This window comes from Gastrolobium bilobum, unplaced genomic scaffold (genome assembly GCF_033153095.1).
Source record: "Gastrolobium bilobum isolate Gb01-03AN ecotype WA unplaced genomic scaffold, APGP_CSIRO_Gbil_v1 utg18211, whole genome shotgun sequence".
Classification (NCBI taxonomy): Eukaryota; Viridiplantae; Streptophyta; class Magnoliopsida; order Fabales; family Fabaceae; genus Gastrolobium; species Gastrolobium bilobum.
In genome coordinates this window covers 33686-57703 of record NW_026896264.1, presented here as the reverse complement: position 1 = coordinate 57703, position 24018 = coordinate 33686, and the positions used below count along the sequence as shown (strand labels likewise).

Below are 24018 nucleotides of genomic sequence, written 5' to 3'. Positions count from 1 at the left end.
CCTTGAGTTAGCAAATAAGTTAGTTGTATTCTGAGTCATAAAGAAATTAAGAATAAAATAGTGTGTAAAGCCAAAATCTGAGCCAGATACATGAATGAAGAATAAAGAAATAAATGCACGAAACCCATATCCGAACCCAAAACTTCAACTATAAATAGTGGCCTAGCCTAACTAAACCAATTCACTCTTCAACATTTCTCCTCTACTACTTTCTCTCTTCTCACTCCAAAAAGTTTATTTTAATTATATTCAATTTTTATATTTTTCTGATTAGCAACCGGTTCTCTGCATCAAATTATTCCCTTTAGAAGTTAGCGAAAACGGAGACCAGGTAATCCTAATCCCTAGAGAGTCATAGGTTATATTGATATGAATTTTGGTATATGTAATCCTAATCTTTAGGTGCTCTTAGGTTATAATTTTGTTTGAAATTTATTATATGTAATCATAATCCCTAAGTATTTTTTTAGATTATATTTTATGTGAAATTTGGTATGTTTGTCCTAATCCTTTAGGTTTAATAAATTAATTTTATAAGATATTTTGTTAACCTTTAGGAAATAATATATTAGTTGTATATGAAATTTATTATATATAGTCCTAACCTTTAGTTGATCGTAGGGTAATTACATATGAATTTTATTAGAAATTTTATTGGGTTTTAACCCCAAGAATTATGATTCAAATTTTTGAAAATTATGATTATGGTATTTTCGGAAGATTAATTATGTGCCACTTATGTGTGATACAGATGCTATTGAATAATTGTGAAAATTATGATACCTTGGAAAATTATGATAATTGATATGATGAGTGGATTTGGGCTTTCTGTGATAGATGTTGGATTTTGAGTTATGATATTCTTAAATAAATTAGAAAAACTACGATGAGAGATAATCGATATGATAGATGTTGGAAAATCATGATGATGTATAATTGATATGGTTTGGACCTTAATTTTTATAGATGTTGGAAAATTATAGAGATTTGAAAAATTATGATTCTCTCCCTCAACAATGATAATACTTAAAGAATAAATATTCCAATTATGGTAATTTAGACAATATTGAATTTTTCCTAGTTGTATGTGATTGTAATAATTTAATAGTGAGAAGATAGCTTTGGGACGGTACCTCCCAAGGTGATGAACATAACTTTTGGGCTTTATGCGTCCGATGTGAAAAAGATTGTATCCGTTCTTCCCAAAGTGGTGTCTGACAGGGTTTCCCGGGATATTAGTAGCAACTTTGGGAAGAGGTGTGCATACTAGGAAGATGTGAATTGATTATGGCCAATGTGATTTGTTTGTGACTGGAAGGGTTTCCCGGGTCACAGGGTAGACTGGCAAGGTTCCGTGGGTCTACCATGGTTCTCTTCCCACTTAAATAATTTAATAAGGATAACTGATAAGTCAAAATAGTTTGATTTAACTGAGTATCTCGTAATGCCATTTGGGTTAAAGAATGCCCCGTCAACCTTCCAATCGTTGATGAATACCATTTTTAAGCCTCACTTGCGTAAGTTCATCTTGGTCTTTTTTGATGATATATTGGTCTATAGCCAGGATGAGCAGCAACATGCTTGTCATCTCCGGGTAGTGCTGGATACACTGAAGCAACATAAATTGTTTGCAAATTACAAAAAGTGTAGTTTCGGCCAAGAGGAGTTGGAGTATTTGGGTCATGTGGTATCCAAGGAAGGAGTCAAGACAGACCCGCAAAAATTACAAGTTGTCCAATTGTGGCATGTGCCTCGTAATTTAAAGGAGCTAAGGGGTTTTTGGGGGCTTACGGGGTATTACAGGAGATTTGTGAAAAGCTATGGTCATATAGCTAAGCCCCTCACGCAATTGTTGCGGAATGATTGTTTTTTGTGGGGGGAAGAGGCCCAAAAGGCTTTCGAGTTGTTGGAAGGCTGAAATGGTGAAGTTACCTACATTGGCTTTACCCAACTTTGAGGAGACATTTGTCGTGGAAACTGATGCGTCGGGCATTGGCATGGGAGCTGTCCTTATGCAAAAAGGGCGTCCTATCGCATTTTTGAGTCAGGCATTTTCTGAACAAGCTAAGAAACTGTCTGTGTATGAGAGAGAGTTGAAGGCTATAGTGTTTGCCGTCCACAAATGGCGGCATTATTTGTTGGGAGGTCATTTCATCATTAGGACCGATCAACGTAGTCTCAAGTACTTGACTGAGCAGTGATTGATAGCAGAGGGCTAGCAGAAATGGATTGCCAAGTTGATGGGGTTTGACTTTGAAATACAGTTTAAGCCGGGACTGGAAAATAAGGCTGCGGATGCCTTATCCAGGGTAATGGCCTGCAAGGAACTGACCTTGGTTAATAGCCCAGATCTGCATGACATTGCAGATGAGGTGTTGTATGATTTAGCCACAAAAAAAATCATAACCGAGGTCTTGCAGAATCCTCAATCTCATATGGGTTACCATGTGCTGAGAGGTTGTTTGTGGTTCAAGAATAGGCTGGTGCTGCCCAAAAATTCAACCCGAATTCCTGCAATATTATCTGAGTTTCATTCTTCTCCTCTAGGGGGACACTCGGGTGAACTGCGCACTTACAAACGCATTGCTGCTGTCTTCTATTGGAAAGGCATACGTAAGAGAGTGGCAGATTTTGTACGGCAGTGTGGCACTTGCCAGCAGCAGAAATATGAAGGACTGTTGCCTGCGGGCTTATTGCAACCACTACCAGTGCCGGAAAAAGCATGGGAGGATGTATCAATGGACTTTATTGGGGGTTTGCCCAAATCTCAGAGAGTGGATACCATTATGGTAGTGGTGGATAGGATGACAAAATATGCTCATTTTGTAACATTGAGTCACCCCTATCATGCTCAGGATATTGCAGAGTTATTTGTGAGAGAAATTGTCCGTTTACATGGTTTCCCACGATCTATTGTATCGGATAGAGATCGGGTGTTCATGAGCATTTTTGGAAGGAGTTATTCAGATTGTCAGGTACTAAATTACGTTTCAGTTCCTCTTATCATCCTCAGACTGACGGGCAATCCGAGGTGGTAAACAGGACGCTTGAGACATATCTGAGATGTTTTATTAATGGGCATCCTCGTGGTTGGGCCAAGTGGGTATCGTGGGCTGAATTCTGGTTCAACACATCTTATAACAGGTCCATTGGCATGACCCCTTTTAAGGCTGTGTATGGGCAGGATCCTCCTTCTTTATTCCGTTTTGAAAAGGGTGGAACTCAGGTCGATGCGCTGGATCAATGGCTGATGGCTAGGGACGCTGTGGTGGATGATCTCAGGCAGAATTTGAATCGTGCTCAGCAACGCATGAAGTTCCAAGCAGATCAGAAACGCAGAGAGCTCCAATTTACAACCTTATAAGATGCGTTCCTTGGCTAAAAGGATCAATCAAAAATTAAGTCCCCGTTTCTATGGACCTTTTACGGTGTTAGAACGGGTTGGAGCAGTAGCTTATCGGTTAGAGCTCCCTTCATATTCAAAGGTTCATCTTGTATTCCATGTTTCTCAGCTTAAGAGGGCTGTTCAATCAGAGGTGACCGTCCTGCCATTACCCAAGTCGTTGAGTGATACCTTGGAGTTGAGTGTTCAACCAGTGGCTGTCCTTAATTCCAGACGTTTGCTGAATGGGAAGGTGGAGTTGTTGGTGCAATGGGAAACACTTCCTGACTGTGACTGCACTTGGGAGGAGCTGGAACATTTCAAACAGCAGTTTCCTTTATTCCACCTTGAGGACAAGGTGATTCTTCCAGGGGGGGAGTATTGATGGGCCCCTAAGGCGTTTTAATAAATATTATACACGCAGGACAACAAGGACTCAAGTGGAGGGAGGTATGAAAGCAATCCAAGCTGATGGCAAAAGGCTAAATGAAGTTGACGACAGTAACAGCAGCCCAAATGACAGCAGCCCAAATAATAGCAACAACAGACCAAGTGGTGAGAAGAGTAATGTGGAAGTGCCAAGCCCAAATGAGAAGAGAAGCTGTGAGGCAGGAAACACAAACAACAAGCAAAAGGAATCGGTTATTAAACAAGATACGTGGCAGGCTGTGAATGGAGAGGGCCATGTGGGGGAAGGAGCAAGGGAGTAGGGAATAAGTGGGTACGGTGAGAAGGAAAAAGGGGAGAGGAATTTGTGAGTAGTGGTAGCACCTGAACTTGGTGGTTCAGTGTGGGAAATTGAGTCTGTATTTGGATGAGCATGAGTATGTCAGTCATGGAGTGTTAGTTATTTTTCTGTATTGCATTATTGTAAAGGACAGAGTCCTAATAGCGTAGTGAGAATTCTGTTACTGTTTCTTGCTGGAGTTGTAAGAGGATTATATCCTCAGTTGCTTATTATCCAATATAAGAGATTAATTGTTGTTTAATAGTTCGTCGATCTATTACTCACTGAAATACTGATTGTTATTTTTCTGAATATTAATTGGTGCCATTACTCCTTCACGACTTCAACTATTTTTTTCACGTAGTCCAAAACATTGAGTTGCTTCAACAACTCCAACAACCACTCCTTATCTTATTCAGGTAACAAATCATTTTTTTGAGGCTCTCCATCGTTGTATAAGTAGAAGACACTGATTTGAGTATGGTCGAACAGGGTTTGTGTGCAGCAAAGGAGCAATCTTATCACGTTGATGGAAAGAGGGGTGTTGTGGTCTGCTGGATAGGGACCAGAATTTACTTGCCCTTTAGTCTGGGCTTAATTATGGATTTGCAAGCCCATTATTCTGACATAATAGAGTTACCATTGGTTTGGGTTTAGAGCATTTTGAGAGTATTGCTAACAACATGGCTCAATTTTTCTAATCTTCTCCCTGACCTAGTGTGCTTCTCATTGGAGTTTGTTTGCGCTTTTTGCTGCCTTATCCGCACATAACTGCTCCGCGAAATTCCGCCGTCCTCGTTATAATAGCTCGCATCTGATTGCTCCTGTAACTGTGGTGGTTGGTTCACCTTCGCTAGCGGTTGTGGCGACGCCACAACCTTTTCCGGAACTTCCTTCACGTTCACGAGCCCAATCCCATCTTTCTTTGCAATTTTATGGCGTGCCCCTCTTCTTGTCCTACTAAAATTTCTTCCACGATTTTTTTCTCTTCTCTTTTGCAAATTTTCTTTTCTGCTTCATTCTCCCTTCCTTCCTTCTCTTTCAGTAGCGTCCTTTCTACCTCCGAATCTACAACAGAGTTCAAAATTTCATGCTCTGAATCGGCCTTGTCATCCTCCAAACAAACCTCCGGTTGGAATTCCTTGAAGAATGCTTTTAAAATGGTTCACCGACTAGCATGAGGATTATACCAAATCCAATATCGGTACCAGCTCCGAGTTGACCCGTGAACGCCTTCCTAACTTTCGATGGTTTTTCAGTAGCCGGAATTCCCTTTTCCTCAAAGTACTGCTCAACTTGAATCAACCATCCCCAAGTTTCTTCCCTGAAAAATATAGGAATCTTTATTTTATAATTTTTTTTTTCTCTTTTTCTTTTCTTTTCTGATTGATATGGTTCAAAGCCCCCCTGGATTGGAAAGCTTTGATATCAATTGATAGAACCCTACCAAGTCTATTGTAAATAATAGAATTATTTTATTATTTTATTATTTTGTAATAGTTAGTATTTGGGCTTAGCCCATTAAGTCTTTTTATTCTCTTTAAATAGAGAACTCTTGTACAGATAACACAGTTTTATAATACACAAATATTTCTTTCAATTTGGTATCAGAGCTCTCGATTCTGAGAGCTCTGCTTCTGCATCTACACCTTTAAAGGAGGAATCCTTATTTTTTGCCTCTCGCTGCCATTAGCCGCCATCGGAAAATATTTTCGGGGACCTTTTGGACCGAGAGGATCATCGTCGACGCTCCGATCACTGTTATCGTTGAAATACCACTGTAGACCGCCGTTGACCACTATCTCCGGCGATCCACCCACAGTTGTGACCGCCACGACGAGGCGACCTCTTCTGTCCAGGTCCCACCTGGAGATCTGATCAGACGCGCTCTCACGCGCGTGGAATAGACGTGTTGTTCCCGGAGCTGCAATGGCGCGTGGGACACCCTCTTCACGCGCGGCCAGCACAGACCAACTCGCCTCTTCCTTCTGAGTGTGGATCTGTGATTATCTTGGGATTTTGACTCCGTTGTAGCCTTCCCACGACGTTTCTTCTTTTCTGTTACTGCTCAGGCCTTCTTCGTTACTGTTTCTGCCTTCTATGTTACTGTTCCGACCTCCTGGTTACTATTCCAGCGACATTGGACCTTTATTGTTCCGATCAGTCAGTTTTTAAACAAATTTTATGTCTGACGTTGAAGATAATCTGATCAATCAGTCACCTGTTAAACCCTCTATGGCTTCTCTTAGTCCAAATGATCTAATTGCTCTCCATCAGAATTATCGTCTCAATGGAAAAAATTATTTGCAGTGGTCTCAGTTGGTTCGTACAATTCTCAAAGGGCGTCGTAAGATTGCTCATCTTGAAGGACCTGCTACTGCCAAAACAGATCCAAAATTTGCTGATTGGGATGATGAAGACTCTCTTATTATGACGTGGCTATGGAACTCTATGACTCCTGAGGTTAGTCAACATTACATGTTCTTACCTACTGCTCTTGAGATCTGGAATATTCTTCATCGGACCTATTCAATGAAACAAGATGCTGCCACCCGCTATGATCTGAGGAATAAGATTTTTTCTGCCAAGCAGGGCTTTTTATCTGTAACTGAAAATTATGGAAATCTGAATGGTTTATGGACTGAGCTAGATCAGTATCAGAGTTTGAAGATGGAGTGCAGCAAGGATGCAGCCACTCTGGCTTCCTCTGTTGAACGACATCGGATCTTTGACTTTCTTTGTGGCCTTAATTCAGAATATGACCCTATTTGGGTTCAAATCCTTAGTAAGGAAAAATTACCTTCTCTTTCTGAAGTTTTTCATACTGTCAGAGGTGAAGAAAGTCGTAGGAATGTCATGATGGATACTAAGTTGTCTAAAGGATCTGTCATCATCTCATCTAAAGTCACTACTTCAACTACTTCTGACGAGTCTGCTATGATCTCAGCTAAGTCACCTCAGGGGTCTTCTTCCTTTAAGCCCAACAAAGAGGGGCGTTGGTGCAATTATTGTAAAAGACCAAGACACACAAAAGATGTTTGCTACCGTCTTCATGGGAGGCAGCAGGTTTTAGAGAAGCTTGGTAAGCCATCCTCACGTGAGGATGTGAGACGTGGTCAATCCTTCTTGACCCTTTCAGACATTCCTCCTGTGAATGAGACACAGATGCCTGGTGAGTTTACTACTGTTCGTCGTGAGGAATTGGAACGGCTCAGGTCCGTATATGACTCTCTCAATAAACCTTCTGGTACTGGTACTTTGTGTTGGACAAGTGGCTGCAATACTCAAGAGGGGGGGGGGGTGAATTGAGTTTTACAAAATCTTTTCGCAAAGTACCTCCTTAAGATTATTTCTTCAATGAAGTGATTTAATAAGGAAAAATCTTAGTGTAGTGATCAACGAAGTGAGCAAGTGAATATATAAAGACAATCTAAAATGCAATTTTGATACTTAAATAAAGAGATTAAGGATAAAGAAATTGCAAACTAGATGTATCCTGGTTCGGTCACCACCACCGTGACCTATGTCCAGACTGAAGCCGCTCGATCAATTCTTTTCACTAACTATCAAGTTTGAGGGTGCTTGACAAACCACTACAACCTTTCAAGACTTCGGGCTCTTGATGCCTTACACTTTTTCACTCCAAATTTTCTGAGGAATTTAGTGACCTTTCAACTGTGTAGGGTTCACTCCCCTAGCTACTCAAGTAATCAAGGAAGGTGTTTAATAATGGCTAAGTACTCTCAAAGTACAAATAACACAAGTTGAAGAACAATGGAATATGACACTCTTACTAGAATAAAGCTCAAATGGAATTTATGATCAAGAAGACAAGAATAATGCAAATAGGATGAGAATTAATGAGTAATAATGATCAAGAAGTGTGTCCCATCAATGGGAACAATAGTCTCTATTTATAGAGGGCCCCATGGCCTTTTTCCTACTCATTTTCGCAAACTAGCTGTTTTATAGCCGTTATTTTGTCTTCTGTACAGTAGGTAATCGATTACCAGTGAGTGGGTAATCGATTACCATGAAGGGTAATCGATTACCATTGTTGGGTAATCGATTACCAACCTGTTGAAAGGTTGGTTTTCGCCCTAAAATGGTTTTCTCTTGATTCACATTATTTTCAAATATTGTTTAAACATTTTATGAACATTGAAAACTATGTTTTCATGTTAAGAATATATTTGAATGTCAAACGATGATTTTATGCATGTATTTGAAAAATAATTTGAGTTTCGTTCTTGTAAGGAATCAATTTACAAATAATCCTAAGTCCTACAGTATATTACTCTGAGTTTGGACTTAGAGACTTCTCTTGAAGCTTGAGTCTTGATCTTGTTTAAACTTCTTTTTGATGGTTGCACCTTGAAGCTTTCTTTCCATGCTTGTTTGTTATCATCGAAATCGTTGAACCTTTATATTCTTTTCGTAAAGGCATTGGTTCCACACTTTGGCCATGACTGGTAAGAACTCATGCACTCATTCTTTTATTGCTTCTTGTATTGATTTCAAATCTTCATGGATTGTGGATTCTGGTGCTACTAATCATATGACTTGCTGCAATGATCTTTTTCTTATAATCCTACTTTTGGTCCCCGTACTATAGCCGTAGCTGATGGATCACACACATCAGTTGCAGGTTCTGGCAATATTAAAATCCAACCCTCCTTGTGTCTCAAGAATGCTCTCCATGTTCCTCGCCTATCTACTAATCTCCTTTCTATTCATAAGCTTACTACAGATTTGAATTGCACTGTAACATTTTTTCCTACTCATTGTGATTTTTAGGATCTCGCCACGGGGAAGACGATTGGAGTTGCTAAGGAGCAGGATGGGTTGTATTATCTGGTTCCAGATTTTGCTGCAGAAGGTACCAGGGATCAGACTTTCATGACTCGTCAGCCTCTTTCAGATTCTCTTATTTGGCTTCATCACAAGCGCTTGGGTCATCCTTCTTTTAGTTTATTTAAGTCTATGTTTCCGTCCTTGTTTGTGTCGCAGTCAGTTGAATCTTTTAATTGTGATGTCTGTCAATTTGCAAAACATCATCATGTATCGTTTCCTTCTATTGAAATAAAAAGTGTTGAACCTTTTACCATTGTAAAGAACCTTGGGATACACCACCCCAAAAGATAGCTCATAGGGTGGGAGTGCCCAAGGCCTTATAAACTCCACATTAGTTGCAGATACAACCAATGTGGGACTATATATCTCAACACGTCCCCTCACACGAGAGCCCATTGGGCTTGAAGAGTGGAAAATGCAACAGGCCCAGCCTACCTATGCTAAGAAACGCCACAAGAGAAAGTGGGGGGCAGCGAGGCTCTGATACCATGTAAAGAACCTTGGTATACACCACCCCAAAAACTAGCTCAAAGGGTGGGAGTGCCCAAGGTCTTATAAACTCCACATTAGTTGCACATACAACCAATGTGAGACTATATATCTCAACAACCATTATTCATACTGATGTTTGGGGACCTTCTAAGGTACCTAATGTTTCTGGTGCTAAGTGGTTTGTTCTTTTATTGATGATTATACTCGGACTACATGGATCTTCTTGATGAAAGATAAGGCAGAAGTAACACAGTTGTTTATCCAGTTTTATTATATGATTGAAACTCAGTTTGGTAAACGTATCAAACGCTTGGGATTAGATAATGGTACCGAATATGTTAATCAACATCTTTCTCAGTTTATTAAAGACAAAGGAATGGTTCATGAACTCACATGTGTGGATACCCCTCAACAAAATGGGGTTGCTGAACGGAAAAATAGACATTTGCTTGAAGTCACCAGAGGCATTATTGTTTCAGGCATCTGTGCCCAACTCTTATTGGGGAGAAGCTGTATTAACTGCAACCTATTTGATCAACCGCTTACCTTCCAGAATCCTTGGCCATGTAAGTCCGATTGATCTCATGACCTCTTTTTTTCCTTCTGTTCCAATTATGCAGAGTCTCCAGTCTCGTGTCTTTGGATGCATTGTCTTTGTCCATGTTCATAAACAGCATCGGAGTAAATTAGAGCCTAGAGCCCTTAAGTATGTCTTCCTTGGTTATGCTCCCAACAAGAAAGGATACAAGTGTTATCATCCTCCGAGTCGTAAATTCTTTGTGTCTATGGATGTTAGCTTCCATGAATCTGAGTCATACTTTCTACCTCCTCAGCTTCAGGGGGAGAACAATATTGAAGCTCCTTCCATTTTCTTTGAGTCTGAGTCTCCCCTTCCATTACCTCCATCATCTCTTACCCCAATGGTTACACCATATGACAATGAGAAGGAAGACTTAGTTGATACGGCTGAAAATTCATCTGATTCCTCTTGTGACATGCCTCCAATTGATCGACAGAAAGTACGCAAAGCTGGGACACCTGAACTATTTTACCATAGGAAGAAACAACCCACACTGCCCCACCAGCAACTGCAGTCGCCTGAACCGCTGGTAAGTACTGAAAACACTACTTCTTTTGTTCCTGAGCCTGATATTAATTCTGTTGACTTATCCATTGCTGTAAGAAAAGGGAAAAGGTCTTGTACCCAACACCCTATTTCTCATTTTGTCTCCTCTAAGAATCTCTGTATGCAACATAGAAGCTTTATTACAGCACTTGACTCCATTTCAATCCCGAAATCAGTACATGAAGCATTAAAGGATGAAAATTGGGTTCAAGCCATGAATGATGAGATGAATGCATTGGAGAAGAATAATACATGGGAAGTCGTTGACATGCCAAATGGAAAAAAGGCAGTAGGATGCAGATGGGTGTATACTCTGAAATATAATTCTGATGGGACTCTTGAAAGGTATAAAGCTCGACTGGTTGCCAAGGGATACACACAAACCTATGTCATTGATTACGAAGAATCATTTGCTCCAATGGCCAAAATGAACACTGTAAAAGTTCTATTGTCCCTTGCTGCTCATTCTAATTGGGATTTGAGACAATTTGATGTGAAAAATGCCTTCCTCAATGGCGAATTAGAAGAAGAGGTTTACATGGAGATTCCACCAGGATTTAACTCCACAAATGGAGAAAACAAAGTTTGCAGGTTAAAGAAGGCATTGTATGGCTTGAAGCAATCCTCGTGTGCTTGGTTTGGAAGATTTACGAAGGTTATGCTTTCATTGGGGTACAGACAAAGTCCAGGAGATCATACACTTTTCTTTAAACAGTCTCAAGAAGGTAAGCTCACTATCCTTCTTGTTTATGTTGATGACATTATTATAACAGGGGATGATATAGATGAGAAGCATGCTCTACAAGAAAGATTGACTGCTGAATTTGAAGTTGAAGACCTTGGAAAATTGAGATATTTTCTTGGGATAGAAGTTGCTCATTCACAGCAAGGGATCTTTATTTGTCAACGGAAGTATGTTCTTGATCTCCTTAAGGAAGCAGGTAAACTTGAGTGTAAACCTTCCAGTACTCCAATTGAGCATAATCACAAACTAGGGAGTGAGAATGAGAGTCCTCCGGTTGACAAAGGACAGTACCAACGTATAGTGGGGAGATTGATATACCTGGCTCACACTAGACCTGATCTAGCTTATGCAGTTAGTATTGTTAGTCATATCATGCATGATCCGAGGGAAAAACATTTGCAGGCTGTGGATAGGATTCTTCAATATCTAAAAGGCACACCTGGCAGAGGACTATTATTCCAGAGAGGAGGAAACTTATCCTTAGAAGTGTATACAGACGCAGATTATGCTGGATCCGTGACTGACCGACGGTCTACCTCAGGCTATTGTATGTTTCTCTGTGGAAATCTCATAACATGGAGAAGTAAAAAGCAAAATTTGGTTGCTAGGTCGAGTGCAGAAGCAGAATTTCGAGCCATGGCTCAAGGTATCTGTGAGTTATTATGGCTGAAAATCATTCTAGATGATCTAAATGTGAGATGTAAAGGGTCTATGGAGTTACTTTGTGATAACAAGTCAACTATCTGTATAGCTCGCAATCCAGTCTAACATGACCGCACCAAACATATTGAGATTGATCGCCACTTCATCAAGGAGAAACTAGATAGCGGATTAATCACTACTCCATATATTCCGTCTAGTTGTCAGTTGGCTGATGTCTTGACTACCTAATGATAGGTTTCAAGAGCTTACTAACAAGCTGAGAATGATAAATATCCATTTCTCAGCTTGAGGGGGAGTATTGTAAATAATAGAATTATTTTATTATTTTGTAATAGTTAGTATTTGGGCTTAGCCCATTAGATTTTTTTATTCTCTTTAAACAGAGAACTCTTGTACAGATAACACAGTTTTATAATACACAAATATTTCTTTCAATTAAGTCCAAACAAATCAACTCACAATAAAACAGAAATTGGGAAATAAATGTTAGAATCTTGTATTTCAATGACATAAAATTACAAGATATGGTTCAGGCTTGAAAGAAACAAAGTTACAGTGATGAAAGAGCCTACAATTACTTGTGAAACTTTAATGCAGAAAAGGGAAAATTACAGTAAAAAGAAAGATAGTGTAGAGCAATTAGAGAGTCTCTACTCTCTCCCAAGTCCCAAGTCCAAGCAATATCCAAGATTCCAGCTTGCCCCTTAATTCCCCTATTTAACTACTTCGGCCCCTGCGATGATTCACACCCTTCCCACAACTGATTTCCCCGTAACAAACTATGGATCCCCATAACAAACTATGGAATATTCTTTGCTGACTCAGCATGGGCCTTCGTAATTGGGTTTCTTTCAATCAGCATGTTTATGGGCCTTCGTAATTGAGTTTCTATCATTTCCCTTTACGTACCCTTTGCTGCAATTGTTTAGAAAGTAAATGTGTGGACTTCTTTTTCGCTTTTTCTCTTTATAAGCTAGCATAATAGGTGGATTTTGATTAGAGCCCTGGCTGTTATTATATGTTTGACTGAATTGAATTATTTTTGTAATTTTGCTACACTCATCACTTTATGTAACAGTAGCCCAGAATCGATCGTGCTATGCTGCTGAGCTTGCCAGAGCAGCTATGAAGCCAGAAAATATGCAACATACTGTTGATTCCAATCTACATAATGTGTTTAATAATGGTTGGTCATCACTCCGCTCTAGTATGAATGCTGTGGTTGAGATGTCTGCTCATAGCAATAGGATTGACAGCCCTCCAATGCTTTCAACTCAAAGCTCAAGCATGGGTTTGATGATACAAGGAATTAATGGGGGAATGATCAAATCAGAACCTGGATATCCAGGCAGTTCTCCTTACATTTTTGGCTCTGATGGCACTGTCCTGGAGGCATGCCCAACTATTGGTGATGCATCGGTTGCATCGTGCAATGGTGTAGACTCAAACTCTCATCCTATGAATGGGGCACTCCTGGACCCCGACATTTCTTCATTTGGAGTTTTGGGGCAGATTTCTGGAAATCTCAGCCTTTCAGATCTGACTGCTGATTTTTCTCTTAGTTCTGGTATGTCCTCTCTCCTCATCATTGCATCTGTATGCTTGCTTGCTTCTGCTCTCATTAGTGAGTTTCTTTCCTGATGGCAATGAGTAAATGCCGGTCAAGTTATGCTTCATGTTGATTGTTAAAGCCTAGTTTCTAATTTTGTGCATGAAATTATGGAAGTATATTCTTGTAATAGTTTTTTTTTTTTGTTAGATATAATGGAGAGCTATCCAAGGTGTCCCTACCTGGCTACTGCCGATGAAAACTTTCTCGAAAGAGGAGAACAAGGTAACAAACCAACACACCCCCCCCCCCCCCCCCCCCCCAAAAAAAAAAAAAAAAAATCCTCTTCGCAGACACAGAGAGAGAGTCCTTCCATAATTCCCCGGTGATGCTTTGCTTACACTAATATTATTGTGGACGATAAAATAATGGGATTAATGTTTCTTATGTTATAGGAGATAATTTGATCTCCTACACATATAAAAGTGCGTGGGTCCTATGTGGGGTCATGTGAAGAGAATAGAGAAAAAGAAAAATACGGACTTCACACATTTTTATTTGTGTAGGAGATAAAATTATCTCCTGCAACGTGAGAAACATTAATTCCTAAAGTAATAGGTTGTATACCATGTCATTAGGCTTGATTTATAATGACTTAGAAAGTGAATACGGATGATCAATATATAGTTATCAATGACTTTTGAGTTATCTTCTTTTCTTTTGTCATCTGATTGTGGAATCAATTTATTATTGAAACTGACATAAATAATAAAGCCAGCTGCTATAAGGCAAGAATGAATAAATAAATAACAAGAATAAATAAATAACAAAAATAAAAAAAGAGCTGCTTCAGGCCTCTGCTATGGTCTCATTACGCACACATAGGGACAAAATATGAAATTGCTTTGGTCATTCACATAATAATAATTGTTGCTTATCTTGCCTGCAGGTTGATTTTTGTACATAGAGTTTAGAAGTTCGACAGATTTTGAAACTACAACTCTTCGGTGAACATGTGTATGTGTATAGGAGGAGTTCACTAACCTCATTCTATAGTGATGGGAAATGAGATTTGGAAGGATTTGCATGGTCTTAATAAATAATACTATGTAGGAATCAAAGACTCCAAGGAACTGTGATGATTTCTTAGGCCAATTTTACGAGAAATTCTAATATACTTTGGAGTCACACTTTCAAAGGTCGAAATTAGATTTTGTATTTATTAAATATTTTAAATTTAATCCAAGGGCTTATATAATGTTTTAGCCGATCCTTTGGAATAAAGGTGATGTTGATATTAATGTATATTTCTCCATTTTTTAGCATTGAATTGTGCCAGTACTCTGTGTTATTTTAAGTGATTTCAAAACTTAGGAGAGGGTGTGTGTGTTTTGAATTGAGTTTTATTAAAAAAATACGCGAAATATCTCCTTTGATATTTTAAAAAATTGTTTCTTCAATCTATTGATTTAGCACAATTAATTTTATGTGAAGATACAAAAGTGTGAACAATATATAAACTAATGAACAAACAAACACATTGAGATATAGCCATTCAAAGCTAAAGTAAGGACTTCAGAGTTAAACAAAATGCAAACTAGACATATTCTGGTTTGTTTATCACTACTCTGACTTATGTCAAATTGAAGCCGCTTGATCAAGTCTTTTTATCGGTCAAGCTTCACGGGTGCTTGACAAATCTCTATAATCAAACAAGTTTACGGATACTAGGGCACTTTACATTTCATTCCAAATTTATTTAGGTATTTGGTCATCTCTTAAATATGATGGGTCTCACAATTCTTTGAACTCAAGAAAACAATGAGATAGTGTTTAACAATGGCTATGTACATTCAAAGTACATATAATACAAATTGATGGCTTAGAGATGTTGACAGTATCATAATAATCAAGGAGGGTAGGAATGAGAAATAAATGTGTTTGATTCAAGGAGAATCATCAATAATGAATTTTTGATTAATGAAACAATGATTGGATATGTTGAAATTCATAATTCATGAGCTATGTTGCACCGACACGGGACGCGACACGACACTCCGACATGTTAATTCTAAAAATATTAAATTCAACACGTTAGGACATGTTTTGATATTATATAATATTTTTAATTTATTTAGTTTATATTATATTTAATATTCAATAATTTAACAAAAAAATAAAGCTAAACTTATAATATCCATCAAATTTGCAAAGAAACATAAGATATTCCAAATGTTTATATTAAACTCAATAAAATAGTAACCGTAATACAACGAATCTTATAGTTGGAACTCAAAATGCAACGCAACGTAATCTTTGAACTTTTTTTGTGTAACATCCCATGTAATTAGGGAAAATACATAAAATACTACAAGACATAAGAAATGCCTGTGTGAAAATTGAATACATGTAATATTTGTTTGGTTTTCGAATTATATGGTTACTAGTATGGAATTAATATTGAGTTAGGAATTTTCTTGAATTCTAATGTTAGGTGAGAATTTATGTTAGGCATGTGAAGCCTTAGAAAAAGATGTAGGAATTAATTAATAGCAACTTATAGAAAAATTAAAAATACTAATAAGACTTGGGAATTTATAATTTTATGGGTTAGTGTCTAAGTTGGTATCACTTATGGGCTTGTACATTTTTGGTCCCCAACTTCTTGTTGGCCGAAGCCTTAGGGCTTTGAGAAGTATCCATGAGTCAGCTCAAATTCCCTTGCAACTTACCCTAATCTCATCATAAGTGATCCAACAAGTCAGCCTCTAATTAGTTAGTGATCTTCACATGGCAAAATCTATCTTTATTTTCCCCTCCATTGTGCGCATAGGGCTTGGCAATAATTTTGATCTGTGCTTGCATAAAATATAAAATAAGTCAGCTTTCCTTTTTCTTTTTTTTTTGGAGTTACCCAACCCTAATTATCTCTTTGAGACGAGTTGGTTTCCTCCGGTATCCCCACGAGCTTCGACTCTTTGAGTCGGCTATGGGACTAATCCGGAGTGCGGGGAAATGATGGCTAAAGGTTCAGCCCCCTCCCCAAGAATGCATTCAGCGAGAATCGAACACATATCCAACCCCACTAACTCAGCGCCAAATTACCAACTGAGCTGCACCCATTGGGTGTCAGCCTTCCTTCTTGTTTCCCTTATCACATGCGCATGGAGAGTGTAAAAAGGGAGCTGATGGCTTGCAGCACCTTTCAACCTATTCAGCTTTATTTTAAAACATATTCAGCTTTAAGGCATGCAACCAATAGGGTTTGGGGAAGTCAGATTGCATGTATCTTAACTGGGCAGAAATTCTGCAACCAATTGCTTCTTCTTGTGCGCCTAAGAGAGAGAGAAATACAAGGTGCCTTATTCCTTCCTTCTTCCTTATTTGATGCGCTGATCAGTGAGGCAACAAGCTGAAAAATTAGCAAATTCTTCTCCCCTATTTCCTTCCTTAGCCGTGAGTGTTGGACCACCAAGAAGAAAGAAAAAAAAAAACATTGCATCTACATTCCACCAATTCACCGTGAGCGTACACAACATTAAGAGGATACAAAGAAAAAAATCACAAACCTTATTCTACCCTCCTCCTTCACCTTAAAACCGTGGACTCCTAAAGAACCATCACTAACATCAAACCTTCATCCCTTTTATCTTTTCTCAGCCGAAACTACATCCTAGGAGGTAGAGTATAGTCTCCTCTTCCTTTCTTTCTCCTACCTCGATAGATTGATGGAAGTGTCCTCTTGTATGTAGGTCTGAACACTAGCACTATTTTCCTTCCCTCGAGTGCGCACGGTCATTGTTTTGAAGGGCTGAACTTTGCTGTTGTATTAGAGCGTGGGAAGCCAAGGTGCCACTCTTTATGCAGTTCGGTTTCCTTGCGTGCTTGTAAGAGGTAGGCACGAAACCCCTCCTTCTTTCCTCTGTTCAAACCGTGAAGCATGCCTACTAGGAAGTAACTCTTTTATTTATTTTTAACTCTTTTAGATTCTGTCATGTTACATCCTTTGGGTCATAGCTTAAAAGCATACCTAGTGAATTTGGAAATTATCTTAAAATAAATGGTGGGGCTGTTTGGTGATGACTTGGTGTACTTCTAAAATTTCTATGAAACAATATAATTAGGGCAGCATGCCTTGACCCTCATGTAGCGCACCATACCTGGATTAGTGGAGTTTTGGACTAAATCATTTTTAATGTTTTGTTTAGATAAATCCCTTTCTGTCTTGGTAAACTTTGCTATGCGCTAAGTCCTTTGTAAATTAAACGTATAGCATAACATAGGTTTTCCTTGACGCACCCTTGGTCTTGTGGAGTCAAAATTTTGAATAATGTCATGAGTTTTTTTTATGCTAAAACCGATTCTGTTTTGGTTGGGAACTTTAAGGAATCCTCGCTGTTAAACGTTGGTAACGATTAATTCGAAGTCAGTATATTTTTGGGGAAAGAACCTTGATGGCCGAATGGGTACATGAGCCATTAAGCTTGGAAACTTGTTGGTAATTTATAGGAATAGCTTGGGACGTATTCTGATTTGTTGCACTTGTATATTAGGTGCGCAACATTCTTAAGACTTTGGGCTGATACGCTGCTGTTTGGTAACCATTGTGTGACAAGCGAGGTAAGTGTTAAGTGGTATTACCTAATGTGACTATTGACTAGTGTATGAAGTTGTGAAATATTGCTCACATGTGCCTAATGATTATCCTGCCATTTATGATGAAAGCATTCTGCCTATCTCTTGATGGCAATTTTGTTATGAGGTAAAACTGTTATATGGCAGCTTGAAGAATATGTTATGATACTGATGATTTAGTCATGCACAATTACATCATACCGCATCTGTTTTTTTGTCGGCGTGTGAAAGCATAGCATGGCATACGTGCATAAATTTCATGTTGCATTGGCTAATAATAATATCTATATAAATATGCATTTTTTTGAGCATGCATCATATAGGCATCCCTTCGGTACCAGGGTATGGGACACTTGGCTTCCGTCCGCATAGGCCACAGTTGAAATTCACCTTTGAGGGAGCCATTATGGAATATCCACTATGTATGTTGTACGTGCACGACGGTGCTATGACGTACTTTATGATGGCGTTACATACGCACTATGAAATGTTAAGATTTATCAGGAAAATGAAATGTTGATGCGATTGTTTTATAATTTTGTAACTAATATAATACTGTTGCATTATTGGTTTTGCTATCACACTACTGAGATTTTTCTCACCCCTTTGGGGATGCAATTTTTATAAAGTTGCAGGAGGACGAAAGAGCATATGAGGACATGGATTATTTGGATATTTACTGTTAATTGTTGTTGTTAGGACTTGCTGTTATTTTGTCTATTGGATGACGTTGGATGACTGTACTGTTGTTATGTTGAGAACCTTAGACTACTGTTGGAACTATGATTTCATTGCTGTTGTGAGACTTTAATGATTATCTAGTACTTTGGAAAAAATTCTGAAAACGTTTTGCGAAAATAATTTCTGAATGTTTTGCTAAGTGCTGATTTATAAACAGTTTTGCGAGCACTTTACGAGTTATGTTAAGAGAGGCAAAAGAACTCCGATTTGTTATTATTTTATATGCACGCGAAGCCCCAGACGTGCTCTTTCTATATTACAAAGAATATTTTTGTGGATCCTTGAACTTGATTTTATACGAAATTTTCAAGACAGCAACATCTGCCAGGAAAATAATATTTTCAGCAAGTTAAGAAATTTTAAAAGTATACTCTGATTTTTTGTAATTAACCCGATTTCAATTATAAGTTTTAATTAGCAACATCAAGATTATTTTTCAGCATTTTAAATATGACGAAAGCACTCTAATCCCTTAGCAAACAACTCTCTTGGATGCATACAAGGGAGGGTGTAACATTTTGAGTCTTTGCAAAGAGTATTGGAGTGTCGAGAAGTGTCGAACACGACACGTCAGGAATTTTGAAGTGTCGGTGCTTCATAGTTCATGAGTATAAATACGTTAAGTGGAAAATATAGTCGTCATTTTTTTTTTCTGGTTCAGGGTGAATCAATTCTCAGGCTTAGGGAATTGATTCTCAACCTTTCCAAAATGAGAGAGTCTATTTCGAGGGAATCTATTCCCAACCCTGTTATAAGATGGAAATTTGACTAAAAACATTGTTTCTTGATTCAAATGGATTTCAATTACTTACAAAAGTTTGATTCACTTGGAAACATGTTTTCATGAATGTGAGATGTTCAAAGTATTTTCTTTGATAGTTTTTGTGAGAATTCAATACCATACGGTGATGTAATGCATGTGTTTTGAAAATCTTTTGAGCTTTTTCATGCAAGTTATCAAGTACCTTCACATTTAAGCCTAAGTCCTAAATATATACTACTTGTGGGTTCTTGGACTTAGGTTCTTCCATTATAGCTTGAATCTTGATCTGTTTTGAGCTTTGTCAATTATGTATATTGACTTGGTTAGTTTCTCTCTTGGACTTCTTTTTTATTTTTGCAAGTTGTAATGTTTTGAAGTCTTCTTTCCATAATTGTTTGTTATAATCAAAACTCTTGCATCTTTATATTCCTCATCTTGAGATTAGGTTTACATTCTCCTCCCTTTTTATGATGACAAACTTAAATTGAGAAAATGTTAGCATAGCATGTATCTTGTCAAAATTAGCATTAAGACTCCCCCTTAATCCATAAATAGTATGAAGAATGCAAAAGGTGGAGTTCTATTTATCTCATTTTTACCTTTCTAGTTCATTCTCCTTATTTTCACCATATTGTGTGCCTCTTTAAACATAATGAGTAAGTCATGTAGGATTTTCTCAATTTGCACACATCTTTCTCCCTTTTTGGCAACATCAAAAAGCATTAATAGAGAGATGAACAAGATAACAAGTCAATAAGTTCAATATGATCCAACACGTAGATAAAGATGAGCAAGGAATTCAAAATATGTAATATAGTCTAAAGAGCATAGTTAGATTAATAATCCTAAAGTAGGTTAATAATCCTAAAGTCACCATAAATATAAGTTAAGAGAAAAAATATCAAAAATGCAAATATAAGTTAAGAGAAAAAATATCCAAAATGCAAATCTATCAAGATAAAAGTCCAAATGTAAAGCATAAAGCATAAAAGATAAATCCTAAGCTACATGCCATTAGGGCTAGAAGGAGGATGAGGAATGCCGAGTTGCACCCTTGATTCCATCCTTTATTGCTGCTTAATAACAAAGGTGAAGTCGGATTCCACTGAAGCACACAACTGAGTGAGTGAATCCATAATGGCAGCTAGATCATGCTCTGTGGAGGAAGAATGGGCAACATTAAGATCTACAATAGTATCATGATGGGGAGGATGATTATCCTCTTGAATGTCATCTGGAGGTGCAACTTCTGCTGCTTGAGGAGGCTCATTCGTACATCGCCACACATTGTCAATATTCTTAATTTGTATCTGTGCTAGCAAGTGTTCTCCGAAAGAATGCAGTTATGCTTGTGCAACTTCATTATCATAATCAACTTGTTAAAATCTCATGATGCGATGAACTAACATAGCATAGGGAAGGGAACTTGAGTTTGAGCCCACACATTATCAATATTCTTAATTTGTATACGTGCTAGCAAGTGTTCTACGAAAGAATGCAATTCTGCTAGTGCAACTTCATTATCATAATCAATTTGTTAAAATCTTATGATGCAATGAACTAACATAGCATAGGGAAGGGAACTTGAAGTTTAACCTTCATTGTTAGAGAACATGTGTGTAACACCCCGTGTGCACCCGGTGCATTATCTTCAGAATGGTATTAAGCGCAGCTAATTATTCAAATGAATGTGGAAGCTAATTATCTTAATTCATAACTAATCTCGTGTAAGAATGTGACTACATTTTTTTTTCCATTCTATATTAATTTATACTAGTTACTTGCATGTCAAGTTAATTTCATTCTATATTACTTGTTCCCCAATTATCTCATTTACTAATTACATTCATTCTTAATTACACATTACTTGAATTACGTACTATGAGAGAAATGCTCTCCAACATATCATCTCAACAATTACACCCACTAGGACATTCAATCACCACTAAATTATTTATTTTAGCTACTCATTTTTCTTAACGTTTATTAAGGCACCACATTCCGTAGAGATGGATTTAAGCCTTCCATATTTTAATTCCATAAGGTCTACAAGAATTTCTTTTTAAATGTTTGTTTTTGTTTCTGTTCGCCTAGAATATTCGGTATATGTCGGGGACATATCCGGATATCATATTCGGATACCTGATATACGGATATTAAATCACCAATATTCAGATATTCCATGATAGTGGCAAAATGGAATATCTCTCTTCGAGCTGAGGGTTTAGAATTCAACCCCTTGCCTCACATGACTCCATCTTGTACTTAGTTGTCCTCACCTAATACATACAATAAGTGTTGACCATGTATACGGTTTAGTTAAGCTTTTTCATACTTTTCTTGGCACCTAAGTTATCATATCTAAAGGGATTTAAATGATTTCTACGTGCATAAATTGTGACACCTAGTAGTCCTTTAATTAGGTCATCTCACATACAAATCATTTCACAAAATAAATACCAACATGATTAACATATCCTCCAACAACAATACACAAAGTGCATTACAATATGGCATAGACACTCCTTATGCTCACATCAAATATAAAAATACAAAAATTGATAATAATGATCTTGTCTTATGTGAATATTAAATACATCAATGCATGTCTCATGTCATGCTAGAATTTATACGCTAGCCTTTTGCCTTGAGATGCATGAATATCAATAATCTCAGTACCTGAAAAATATTCCCCAAATTGGATGAGATTTTGACAAATCTCAATAAACTGGGGTTCTCAAAGGATCACTCTGCCACAAGTTCACTTTAGGTATAATCACAGTAAAACAATATAAGCAGTGTAAAATCATGCAATGTGTCAATATATATATATATATATATATATATATATATATATATATGAACTTGCACGGAGCAAAGAGCGTATTGTCTTGAGCATGTATTGAAGCATGTGCTAGCGAGTATATGAACTTGCACGGAGCAAAGAGCATATTGTCTTGACAATTTGGAGAAATTACCTCAAGGGAGTAATCTTTACATATGTGTTGACCTAAGATTTCATTCTCGGATTATCGAAGAGTTAGACTTCTGTCGACTCTGTTTGGTTATTGTGGACATGACAACTTGTCTGCCCAAGTTTTGTCCGGGAAAGGCAAGCTTTTCTCGAGGGCTGTTAGCTCAAGTTAAATGGATGTGATAATAAGAACTTCATGGGGTATATGAGAGCATTGTCAATGATCGGTACCCGAAGTTCACCTCTTGTGTTAGAGTGCATTGCAAAGAGCTTTCGTCACTCAATTGAAAATAAGTATTGCATATCATCCTCTAATGGATGGTCAAACTATGTGGATCCTTCCAATAATGGAGGAAATGCTGAGAGCGTGTGCTTTGTGGCATAGCACATCACAGATATATACTTTTGATGGCGTGAGTGAATTTAAAACACCATTGAACGTAATTGATTAGAGATAACTTAAGGTATAACTCCTGAGGAGTGCACTTTGTAACACCCTGTTGTACACCCAGAACTATTAACATTGCTTTATGATATTAAGCGCAATTACAATCACATTGGTTCAATTAAAAACTCGGATAAATTTTTCTTTTGTAAATATGTTTATCCTTCATTTGGAAAATTGAATTTATAATAACCAATTTCGTGACTATAACTGAATGAAGTTGCTGAATAAATAAATGAAAGAAAATGGCCTTGAAGGCCGTAGGCATGTGAGGATGAAAACAAAATTTTCAAAGCGGAATTACACATACCATATCAAGAAACATGCTTTAGGACATTGATGTTACCTTGTTTGCTTTCCAAAACTTGAAGATCATCAAGGTGAGGCTTGAAGATATAAGCCCTCTAATGTTGATCCACACCACCCTTTGTCAAGACGAAAGAAATCTTCTTCAAGGCCACCAACGAACACCAAGGGAGGCAAGCTAGGCGTCCCTAATAGAGAGGTAGGAGGCAAGGTTTCAAGGTGTTTAGTTGAGTGAATTTTCAGCAAGAAAAAACACAAAAGTGGCGCATGGAATTCACTTAGAAAGTGCTAGGTAATTTTCAAAACTCTCTTAAGAAAAACCTCACAAAAGGATGACCAAATAAGATGAGAGAATGAGTGAATAAAAATCTGATTTCTTCACTCAAAAATCAGCCCTATGTAGCGCACACTAGGAGAGGAATGAGTGGAGTTGTTGCAAATCAAATCTTGCCAACAACCTCCTATCATATCCTCATGATATCAAATGCATATCTGAACAAAAATCTGACTTAACAACCATCATATGGCCAGCCATATGGTGCACCCCATTTAGCCTCAAAACAGTCCAGATACGTTGAGCAGTTGCATTCAAACTTGAACCAACTCACTCACTTAT

At 37.8% G+C, this 24018-nt stretch overlaps 1 protein-coding gene across 5 annotated transcripts in view; it reads left to right on the top strand.

Moving 5' to 3' along the window:
• The window catches only part of LOC133298491 (uncharacterized), a 59041-nt gene extending 44194 nt beyond the window's left edge, over positions 1-14847 (top strand). For all 5 annotated transcript variants that reach the window (XM_061497786.1, XM_061497789.1, XM_061497787.1 and 2 more), the window contains 3 exons: positions 13068-13556; positions 13749-13823; positions 14488-14847. In XM_061497786.1, coding sequence (XP_061353770.1) covers positions 13068-13556; positions 13749-13823; positions 14488-14492 — 569 coding nt within the window. In that variant the 3' untranslated portion in view covers positions 14493-14847. The remainder of the gene's footprint in view (positions 1-13067; positions 13557-13748; positions 13824-14487) is intronic.
• Positions 14848-24018: the final 9171 nt, after the last annotated feature.